The sequence below is a fragment of the Podarcis liolepis genome (genome assembly GCF_965112155.1).
Source record: "Podarcis liolepis genome assembly, chromosome: 15".
NCBI lineage: Eukaryota > Metazoa > Chordata > Lepidosauria > Squamata > Lacertidae > Podarcis > Podarcis liolepis.
In genome coordinates, this window is record NC_139566.1 from 42,836,277 (window position 1) to 42,848,354 (window position 12,078).

The 12,078-nt window shown below is 44.6% G+C and overlaps 1 protein-coding gene across 7 annotated transcripts in view; it reads left to right on the forward strand.

Annotated features, from left to right (window-relative positions):
* The window catches only part of PITPNM2 (phosphatidylinositol transfer protein membrane associated 2), a 221,502-nt gene that overhangs the window by 147,272 nt on the left and 62,152 nt on the right, over window positions 1-12,078 (forward strand). For all 7 annotated transcript variants that reach the window (XM_083476373.1, XM_083476378.1, XM_083476379.1 and 4 more), the window contains 4 exons: window positions 1,257-1,471; window positions 2,185-2,306; window positions 5,472-5,705; window positions 6,685-7,011. In XM_083476373.1, coding sequence (XP_083332499.1) covers window positions 1,257-1,471; window positions 2,185-2,306; window positions 5,472-5,705; window positions 6,685-7,011 — 898 coding nt within the window. The remainder of the gene's footprint in view (window positions 1-1,256; window positions 1,472-2,184; window positions 2,307-5,471; window positions 5,706-6,684; window positions 7,012-12,078) is intronic.

Genomic DNA, 12,078 nt, shown 5'->3' on the forward strand with positions numbered 1-12,078 from the left:
GGGGCTGGGGGCTGTGAGCAGCCCATCCCCAGCCTATTTAAGGGTCTGTTACCCTGGGATTTTCCACCCACCCAGTCTTTAGGGGCCCACTTGGGGGGGGAAGCTGGCACATTGCCTATGGACCTTGCTGTGGTTTATTCGGTCACCGTATTCAGGGCCAGGGAGGAATTTTCTCCTGCAAGCAAATTGGCTGCCTTGCAGGTTTTCACCTACCTCATAGCAACCATCACAACTTGGGCGGATAAGGCACTGGGGTGGATCCTTAATCACAAGGATACCCCATTAGAGGGGTCCAGAGGGGTGACTCTGTCTGGGAGTCCCAACGGTGGCCTGTGCAGGATCGTGGCATCCAAACCATGTTGGAGGCGACTCCCCAGCACAGGTTTGATCCCACCAGGTTCCTATCAGGTAGCAGGTGGGCTGCCAGATGCCCAGTGCCTTAGCCAAACCTACTCTTTCCTGTAAGCAATAAAGTTGTAGCCTAATTCAACCCAACACCAGTCTCCTGTGTCGTTCTTGTGGCTCTCCCTTCACCTGACATGGTCATTATGTGCCTGTGCCGGCAAAACCCTGGGAGACAGGAGATCACCAATATCTCAGGCAGTTTCTCCCTTATTCAGCCACCCCTTTGGCACCTGAGATTTCATGAGGCAGCACTTTGTAGCCTATCTTTGCTACTAAGAGCTAGAAATTTGCATTCTTAAAGAAAATATCCTCAGAAATCAGAATTGCCAGAGCTCTTTTACAGTCAATCCTTCTTCTCAGGGTACTCTGGAAACAGTAACATTTTGAGGGCAATATGGATCTCCTGACTCCACCCCTCCAAAAAAAGGTCCCACCACTTTTGCAGGACATGAATGGTCATTTTAAAATGTGGAGAAGCAATATTCAACCTTACTCTAATGCACACACATTTACCCATAAACAACCCACAAACCAACCCAGATCCTCACCCCAAGGAGCTTACAATGTTGGCAATGGAAAGAGAACAGAGATGCTCAAAAGTAGGACTAACAGTGGATGGGTGTGAACAATTACAGTTACAGTATGTATAACTAAATGCTTGTTGCAGGTGGGGATGAAGATGGGGGCAGGCGAGGAGGCGCAGCTAAACCAAGAGGTCTGCCTTGGTGATATGGCTAACTAAACAGCTCTGAAGATCTTGATTTACCACTGTGGTACCTGATGGCAGGTCCTGATTGATTCAGCAAGGGCAACGTTGAATCTGCTCACTCTGTTTTATTTTGTCATTTCAGAAAAAGAGCCGAGAAGAGACATGTGGTGAAGGCAGTGGTGTAGAGATTTTGGAAAACAGACCATATACAGATGGTCCTGGTGGCAATGGGCAGTATACCCACAAAGTATACCATATTGGTATGCATATCCCCAGTTGGTTTCGGTCTATACTGCCAAAGGCAGCTTTAAGAGTTGAGGAGGAGTCATGGAATGCGTATCCTTATACAAGGACAAGGTACTATCTCTTATAAGAGCTTTTCATTTCTGTAGCTCACTTAACAGTTGACATTGGCTTGTATTAACAACAGCTCTATGTGGTAGATAGGCCACAAAACGTCCCATTTTGTAAAATGGAGATATGAAGATAACAGGTAAAATAAACACTCTCCTTGTTGTTGTTTTAATTAACCTTCACCACACATGGATTCAAGGGCATGTGCACGTGTTGATATTTTGCTCATGCTAAAGGAGTTGTCTAACTTTGCCACAGGTAGCATTGGTGCCTGAGAATGAGGGTAGAACTTCAGTTTTTTGCATTTTAATGAGAAATTATCTAATTTGCACTTCTCAAACCAATGTGTGATTCAAAACTCAATTGTTCTTCAAAATTCTCACTTCTATTAATTTTGTTGTGCAGTTCGCCACCAAATATAGTGTACAAAATGCTCTTTTGAGGGAAAATGTGCATAAAAGTATATACATTAATTAAAGTAGTATATTGTCTAAAATAATATATTTTTGCCAAGTTAGCAAACACTGGATGTTCATCTTATGAAAACTAAGATGCTAATGAAATCTATGCTACACTATAAGTCATTGAGGCTCCCCCCCCCACTCTCTTCTGGAAGAAAAGCACCTGTATTTATGTGGGTGTTCAAATTATTTTTTGAAGCACTTTGGAGTGTAGAAGCTTTAGGTTAAGCTTCCCTGGTGCTATTTCTTTCTCAGGTATACGTGCCCATTTGTGGAGAAATTCTCTATTGATATTGAAACCTATTACATATCTGACTCAGGAGAGCAAGCCAACGTCTTCAACCTTTCCCCTGCAGAGAAAAGGCAGACCATTCTTGGTGAGTATTTTCTTCCCACTCCCAATCTTTCATTCTGCCTAACAGTGGCTTGTGTGTGCATGTAAACAACTATAGTGTTAATTATTTGTATGGTGAGCCCTTTAGGTATATGTTTGAAGATGGCTATCTCATCTCAGTCTCTCCTTTTCCAGACTCAGCATACCCAACTCCCTCAACCATTCCTCATAAGACTTGCTTTTCAGACCCTTTATCATCTTGGTTGCCCTCCTCTGCACATGGTCCAGCTTGTCAATATTCTTCTTAAATTGTGGCTCCCAGAACTGGACACAGGACTCCAGGTGTGGTCTGAGCAAGGCAGAATAGGGCGGGAGTATGACTTCCGTTGAATGGGATGCTGGAATTCTGTTGATGCAGCCTAGAATAGCATTAGCTTTTTTTGCTGCTGCATCACGCTCTTGACTCATGTTAAGTGTGTGATCTACTAAGACCCCTGGATCCTTTTCATATGTACTACTGATAAGCCAGATGTTTTATATTTGTGCAGCTGATTCTTCCTGACTAAATTACCTTAATTTTGTCCCTATTGAAATACATTTTGTTAGTGTGGGCCCAGTTCTCCAGTCTATTAAGGAGAAGGTAATCTTGAATTCTGTCTTCTGTGGCATTAGCTACCCCTCCCAGTTTGGTGTCATCTGCAAATTTGATGAGCATTCCCTCAATTCCTTCATATAAGTTGTTTACTTTTTTAAAAAGAAATGAACAGCAATGGGCCTAGGATGGAAACCTGCAATTTTTATGTGTTTGTCTCATGAAGTTCTATTTTGTTATATGGATTATATGGATAAAATTCAAAAGAATACTTTCCAAAAATGTGTTTATTAGGATAAATAGCATTAAAATGCTGAAGAATTTGGATTGATGAGGAGTGCTCAGGAGGGCCAGGGACAGAGGTCAGGGAACTGCATTCATCCCCTAAGCCTGAGGTTCCTCACCCCTAGATTAAGCAATTGTTTAACTCAGTGCAGGGCATATTATAGTGCCAATGTGCATGGTGCTTTAGCATATGCAAAAAGCAAGCCGCTGCCCTGAGGGGCATACACATAAAATTCCACAGTGGAAAGTCGGGAGATAGATGGAAATGCCGAGAGAGAGGATGAGGTGACAAGGAATAAACATGTTTGTCACCATCTGAATGTTAATGTTCCCCCATTCTGGGCATTCACCTTGTGCCATCCATACATATCAAAGTCATATTCAGCATTACTAGGTGACAAAGGTACCATTCTTGAGTGTCAGAACACAGATTTGGGAACTAGGGAATATGCACTTCATCTCTGGGCTCTTTCTTAAGGATTGCATTCTGGACCACCAAGAAAATAGAGTGAAGCTGGTGTTTGTTCCTGGGCCTCAAACACATGGTGTGTGAGTGTGCCAGTGACAGCAGATATCTTAATTAGTTTTGGCTGCAGTCTCTGCCACACCAGAACTTGCTGGCTGAGGCAGAGAGGAAGCACAGGGTCTGGTGATGTCAGTGAACTGCTTTGACTTGTCCAGCGTCAATATTTGGGAGGGCTGGTGCTTTTGCTTGGAGACTTGTAAATCCTCCTGGCACCCCTGAACTGTATCTCAATCCTTAAAGCATTTCTGCACATAATCAGGCAAAAGCTTGCCTTGGGGGATAGTGTTTGAACAGCCAGTACTCACCCAAATATCATTCCCTCTGTTTCCAAAGTTCTGAAGTGAGTGTGGAGCCTCACCATCCACACAGAAGCAGGCTTCAGGGAAGCCCAAGATTATGGCAAAGACGAGTCTCTGGAGCCAACTTATTGACTGCATCTCATTGTAAAGAACACCTGATTAGCACTAGTGTAGCAATAACACCTCAGTTGTCCATGCACAGTTGATGGTGATGAATGTGTCATTCGGAACCCACAGACCAGTTAATTCTCTGAGAAAATTAACTGAAATGCTGAGACGTTTTTCAGCCTGAATTTTAAATGTACCCCTGACACCAGTTTCTGCATAAAGGTTTATTTAAGAGGATAGTTAATTAGTTCTACTACATTTGTATGAAACCTCTTCCCTTTGTTTAAGTGTTTGTTAAATAACTCTCAAGGCTTAAAAAGGCAGAAAATGTGAGCTGCAGGAAGACTGTGGTGGAGCATTAGCAAACAAAACAGTGTGTCTGCACTGTCTGTGGGGCTGCCAGCTGCTTTGTGTCTAATGCAGAAAATTTAGATGCTTCCCTTCCTTCTGTTAAATCAGGCATGAGGGAACCTGTTGAACTTCAGCCCCATCCTCCCAGACCATTGGCTGTGATGGCTGGGACTGATGGGAATTGGAGTCTAGCTATAGCTGAAGGACCAAGGGTTCTCCACACCTACAGTAAATAATAAAGTCATATTCACACTGTGCATTTAAGGTACTCTTATACCACTTTAACAGTCATTACTTCCCACAAAGAAGCAGTTCCCAAGCTGTTCTATACGACCTTCACCAACCTGATGCCTTCCAGATGTTTAGGACTCCAGCTCTCACCAGCCCCAACCAGCATGCTCAAAGGTCAGGAACAACATCTGGAGAGCACCAAGTTGGGGACAGCTGATGTAGCTAATACTACAGTAGATGGATCAATAGTCTGACTAAGGCAGCTTCTGATATTTCTAAATCCTAAATTTCAACCTGCTGTTAATGTCCTACAAGTCCTGACCCATATGAATGATTCTTGGTGCACATGAGCAACAACATGTTGTTTTCGGTCTGTTTGACCTTCATACTGTAGAAACTTGTGGAACTCCAGTTTAAATCATCTGTGTTCTACAACCACATTAGAAAATGGTCAATTGATATTGATGTAGCCAATTTGTTTGTTCTATGATTTAAACCTCTGAGACATAGCATTTTTCAAAAGAGATGCTGTGGTCAAATCTTACAGAGAATTCTCTGATTGCCTGCTTCTCTCTCTCTCTCTCTCTCTCTCTCTCTCTCTCACACACACACACACACACACATCTGGAGTAAAGTTTCTCTTTGAGACTTCTTCAGAGAAAGGAAACGCCAGCCTCTGACTCACTTGTGTAAAGTGTTTAAATACCAGTTGTTTAAGTCTAAACAGTTATGAAAACAAAACAAAGCTGTGATGAAATTATGTTTGGAGTTCCATGCACTTCAATGTTTTTGTTTAAACTACTTTTCTGGACTTAGATCCCATTGATATTGTTAAAGATCCCATCCCTCCACACGAATACAAATCAGAAGAAGATCCAAAGCTATATAAATCAGTGAAGACCACAAGGGGTCCTCTGTCAGAAGACTGGATCAAAGAGCACAAGAACAACCCTGGGAGATACCCTATGATGTGTGCATACAAGCTGTGCAAGGTGGAATTCAGATATTGGGGGATGCAGTCTAAAATTGAGCGCTTCATTCATGATGTTGGTAAGTTTTTAACTCATTGAGCTCTGCTCAGCATATTTGCTCCTGGCTCAGTCATTAAGAGGCTGACATTATGGAAGAATCTTGAAAAGCTGCCTGGGGCTGATGGGAATTGAACTCAGTATGGAGGGCCACAGGGTTTTTTTGTCCCTGGGCTCACCCATAGACCACACCTTCCTACCAAAGGCTGGTGTTAGGAGGGTGCTGGCAGGGCTTGGCCCCAGAGCCAGACCAGAGCTAAGCCCAAGAACAAAGTTCCAGTTAAATCTGCATGAACTGGTTCAGGGCATGATCTGAAGGCACATGACATGGCAGCCTTGTGGAAACTAAGTAGTTCTGGGTCTGGTCAGTGCTTGGATGGGAGAATGCAAGGACTGGCCAAATACATTTTGCTGCCTGAGATTAAAGATAAGTTGAAACACACACCCATTCCACATATAGCCAGGCTAGCAATTTAACTTTATTTCGACATTGGTGATAAGACACCTTTGTCCACCACACCTGAGGGCAGCATCTAGCTTACACATACAAGGCAGGCTCTGGCTTCCAACACATTTCCACTGCCCCACACACCCCAGCACCCAGCACTGGGAGTGGCCGTCTCACTCTGCCTAATGGTAGGGCCAGCCCTGGAGACTGCATTGCAACTTTATGTCCTCAAATACATCAGAGAGTCCTTGCAGAACCCCAGGGGGGGAAAGCCAAGGCTAGAACTCCAGGCCATATGTTGAGCAGAGATCTAGCTTACCAGAATGTTATGGAGGCATTCAAGATTTATTAAGAAAAACATAAACCTTCATAAGTCCAGAATTCCAGGAGGGGAGATCTGGGTATGTACAGGAATCAGCATCCAAGTGTAGCACTGAAGCTTTTGTTGATCAACAATGGGTTGAAATGTGGTGATGCCCCCTAATGTGTGTTCTTATTAGCTAGATCAGTGGCCTGCTGAAAATTTTTGTCTCTCCCTGTCCCCAACCCCAAGGCTTGCGGAAGGTGATGGTTCGGGCCCACAGGCAAGCTTGGTGCTGGCAGGATGAATGGTATGGGCTTACCATTGAGGACATCCGGCAGCTGGAAAAGGAGGCACAACTGATGCTGGCACAGAAGATGGCCCAGTTCAGCTGCAATGAGAGCGAGCTGGAGCAGCACCTTCCCAAAGACCCTCTGGATGAGAATGATACGGAAACAAAGGCCATATCTCCATCCACCGAGGCGGTGGACACTGCTAGCAATATCGGTGAAGCCTTGCCAGGGAGAGTGCTGACCAAGCAGTGGTCGACGTCTTCCAAGTCCTCTTCAAAAAGAGGAGGTGAGTCACAACCACCTGGTTAGTTTCAAAAGGAACAGAGTATGTAGCTAACAACTTCTGAAGGTTGATGTACAGAGTCATAGCGTTTGGTTGTGGCATAAAGCTGAAAGAGTGATGCAGTGCAGTGCCACAGCACCTGCTTGTGTGTTGTGGTGGGTGGGGTGCTAGAAGCTGTCACACTCCAGCCTCTATACACCACCAAAATGAGCCGAGGGCCACCACCGGCTAGTTCCCGCTCTGTAAGGTGTTAATGGCTGGTTTCCTGCGAGAGGAAGCATTATGGAATCGTCCTGCCTATTACAGTTCCTTCCCTCCAAATCCCTCAGCATTGATTTGTATGTTCATTTCTCCCTGGTGTGTGCTTTGTTGTGAAACTTTGTTGGAGAACTTTATTGAAAAATTCAGATAAGTGCAAATTATGTAGAATGGCTGTGTTTCAGTTTTCATATTGTTTGGAAAGTACAGATTTGATAAATTTGGCTTTAAATGAAAACTGAATCAGTTTCTCCCAATCACTAATTGCTAGTCACTCACCCCCTCAAATTACTGCAGTTTGTTGGGAAGAAATTGACTACCAATCCCGTTTTCCTTCAGTGGAGATATGCTTTGTATAGTGACCCTGGAAGAGATAGGATTTGATCCCACAATTCCAAGATCCAAGCCCAATAGGCCATGCTCCCCAAAGATGAAACCAAGAGGCCATGCTCTCCAAAGATGAAACCAATAGGCCATGCTCTCCAAAGTACACCTGCTTCTGAGGACCCAGATAGGACACTTGCTTTAACCAAGTCTGGGTTTATCCCAACCCAAAACGAACATTTTTGCATTACTTCAAGCAGTGAATGGAAGACGTTTCCATGTGGACATGCCACAGGAATAGCCCTCATAGAGCATAGCAGGCATTCCTGAGAGAGTTTCCTTTTAGTTCGGTAGAAGCTGATTCTATTCTGAAGAAATGTTATACTCGCTGGCTGACATCAGTATGAATTCTTTATAGCTTTACAACCTAGAGGTGTTTCGTTCCTTTGAAAAGCTACAGGCCAAGAAAATGTTCCAGCGGGTCAGGTTCCCTTCTTTGTTGGTGTTCTTTTCCAGCCATCCTTCATTGTGAAACAGTAGTGGATTTGGGTCGTCGTCCCCCTCCCCCTCGATATGGACTGTATAATAGAGCTATCATGGTCTATAGTGTACAGTTGGTTCTTTTGCCTGTCTGCTAAAGATCTGGTCAAACAAATCTTTTAAACACTGCAAAAAAACACAAACCGTATGAAGGAGGAGCATAACAGGGTGAGTGTCCAGACTGTGGACCATCATGGCACTGAATCAGGGGTGGGGAACCTGTGCCCCCCCAGGTGTCATTGGACACCAGTTCTCATTAGTCACAGATCAGAATGCAGGAAAAAATAATTCAGGAAGAATTTAAAGCTGATCCTATAACACCTGCACTTTCTGAAACAATATACAAACTGAAAAACCCCTATCCTTCAACATTCACACTGTAATTCCCCAAACAATGTTCAAAAAAGTCATATATTAGAGGACAGTTGTGCATGAAAATGAAGATATTATTTGAAATAACATTTAAAAATGCATTATATTGGGGGAAATTGCTTGCAAAAACATGTACATTAGTCAGAATTGCATATAAAAATGTGTTTATTAGGAAGGTTTTGGACTAAAATGCTGAGGAATTTTTATGAGGAATTTTTAAAAAAAGAATTTGTAGAGAACTGGATTTGAGACTGTGAAAATGAGACACCAAGAAAACCAAAATGTACAGATCCTTAGTCCCAGCTGTCAGGGAACTGACATCAGAGCGAGAGGCGAAGGGAGGGCTCTCAGGTTCTGCGGGCGAAGGACCCAGCACCAGGGGGAGAAGCAGCTCAGTAGAGGGGGAAGGAAATCAGCGCAACACCCGGGATATGGGGGAGGCGGAGGGAGAGCTCCGGGATTCTTCTCTGGACATCAGTGAGGAGAGCACAGGTCCTCCACTACCCACGCCCTCCCTGCGCAGAAGACTCCCGCGCAGTGAGAGAAGGAGGGGTTTGGGAGTCAGACAGCTTCTATGCTGGAAGAGGTTTAAGAAACGCCCACAGACAGATTCGGCTAGCGACTGAGACAGCCACGCGGAGATGGGCTGTGCAGTCAGAATGGTTTAACCAAGGCAATTAAGCCTAGAGAGGCGGCAGTTTACGCACGAGTAACTCATACCCATTACACCAGCCATCATGGCCAATGGTGAGGGATGATAACCTAACAATATCTGGAGGGTCACAAGCTTCTCATACTTGCTCTATAGCTATCACTTTTTGAAACCACCAGTCTTTTTTCCACCACTAGAACACAGAGGAATCCAGATATGCCAAGTGCTTCTTTTAGGGTTGCTTTGTTTTGTCAGCCAAAGTCAATTTGTTTGTCTAAAGAAGTGTCCCTGGTTAGTCAGGCAACTGACGTTAATGTTTCCAAGATTATTTTGCATTCCAGTACTTATAAAAACTGTAGGTGGCAAGCGCCGTCTTAGAAGGGGCATTCTGTGATATGAGACATAATGGGGAATGCCTCTTCTAAGATGTGATGACCATAAAACTAAAATTTTATCACAAAGGACATTAGAAGAGCCCTGCTGGATCAGGCCAAGGGCCCATCTAGTCCAGTCCTCTCTTCTCACAGTGTCCAACCAGGTGCCCATGGGAAGACTGAATGCAAGCAGAAACGGAGGGCAACAGCTCTCAGCTTTCTTTAGAACTGCTGTGTTTCCCCCCCATTATGTGCAAATGCATGCAGATTTAATCAATTAATTGATTAACCTACTAATATGATTCATCAGCTAAGATTACTTTAATTGTGTGACAGCCATAGCTTCATGGCATCAGGGTTTTGCCAGGGCACATTCTCTATCTGCCAAGAGGAGCAGGGTTGTACACTGGAAAGTGTGGGTGATGGGTAGGAGCAATAGAAAGGCTTAGGATTTACCAGGCATGGAAACTTCTGCTATGACATGACTGCCTCAAGCGATGTGCTTTTCCTGGACATGTGCTTGTCTAATGTGAAATGCTAGACATAAAACAAGCGACACTCATCCATGAGGCCTCTATTATTGCTTGGATCCTTTAATCCCCTGTTTTGGAGCTCTTTGGAATCCAGTGACCATAGCAAAAGTACCGCACCATGTTTATACATTAAGGTGTTTCCACTATCAACCCCCCCCCCCCCGTAATTTTCTCTCCAAGGATTATAAATTAATAAAATGGAGCTCAAACTGCATTGCAAACCTGGTCTCGCAAGGGAGCATTTCTGTGCTCACTGGAGGGGGAGAAAGAGACAGTTTAAAGAGGAGATAGGATCCTGAGTCAACTGGAGCCTTCTCCCATTCCAATGTGTGATTGGAATGAATCGTCCCTTAGAGAAGACCATACTAATCTACGGTGGATTTGTGGGACAACTTTTCTTCCACTGCCTCATCATATCACCCTGATTTGGAACAAAGAGCTATTGTTTTGCTCTTAGGATGCTTCTCTGTGCTTAGTTCTAGAATTGGCGGGGGGGGGGGAGTTATTTGTTCCATTCCACTTTTAAAATTAGTTTTAGGTTAGTGCTCCTGATCCACAGATCTTTGTGCACCACAGAGGACTGCAGTTGCACGCAAGGGCCGCTGCACACTCATCTGTGGTGCTGAGTCCAGGAACAACACATTTAAAAGGTGGGGCTCTGGCTCAGCATTTTTGAGAAGCACTGGCTTTGGTACCCAGCGGTCAGTCATTTTCCACAGTTGCATGCATGCAGAAAGCTGCATGGAATCTCATACGCACAGAGCAAGATGTTCACTACAGGACTGTCCTGCCAACCCACTCCGGCAAAGGCCCAGCCATCCTCCTCCTGACTCTTGGCAGAGCTAAGCCATGAGCATATCCAGCACACCCCTCTGCATCATGGCCTTGTTGCTAGCCAGGCGCCCCCATCAGACTAGATCTGGCTAGTGAGAGAAGCGAATTGCAGTGAGTCAAGTTAGGGAAGCACATCATGAGAGTCTTTTTAATCTCCTCAGCTTTTTTAGGAGATGGCCACACATTTGCATGCATGACCGCCAAGGGAGCTGCTCCTCAAGTTTCCTGCTGATACAGATGAGATGAAAGCGGCTTCTTTTGTCTCCTGCATGAGGGCTCAGTCAGTCTTCTGCTGTGTAAGCGAGACCCCTGGTGTAAGCGGGGACCCTTGTCGCACGCACGCCTGTATTATTATCTGTTCTATTTTTAGAAGCTGTTATGCGAGGGCCTTTGACGTCAGTCCAGTGTGGTTTAGCTGTGTGCTGTCAATCACTTGGCTCCCTTATTCCTAAAGGAATGGGGTGGAATAGTCAGGGGTGACAGAGTGAAGCTGAAGCCATAATTAGCTACGCAGTTGATCCAGTGGCAGGGTGGGAGTGTTACAGCAGTGGCCTTTCTACATGACAATTAGTAAAAGTAGAATCCAAAGCCATTGGAACCAGACAGAGGGCCTTCTCGGTAGTGGCGCCCGCACTGTGGAACTCCCTCCCATCAGATGTCAAGGAAATAAGCAGCTATCCTATTTTTAAAAGTCATCTGAAGGCAGCCCTGTTTAGGGAAGTTTTTAATATTTAATGCTGTATTGTTTTTAACACTCGATTGGGAGCCACCCAGAGTGGCTGGGGAAACTCAGCCAGATGGGCGGGGTATAAATAATTTATTATTATTATTATTAATCAATTTATTATTATCCCAGCACGTGTGGCTGCCTTCTGGTGGTACAATAATAAATGGGTTTTTCTTGCTGGTATGTCATTTAACGTGAACCACTACATGTCTTCTGGGTGGCTCCATGTGAGTTTAATACGTTAGAAGCTATTTGGCTGCCTTTATTAGATTATATGTGGTTGTAGCATTTAGTGTGGATTCTCTGGTGTCTATTACCCAGCAGTGCCAACCTTCACTAAGTGGGGATAAAGGAAAGGGGGAACTAAACCAGGGTTTCTTCAGGGGCGTGCTGAGGTCAGATAAGGGCTCTGGCGAAATGTCCAGCAGCACAATAGCACTGCCATCCTTGGGGCCA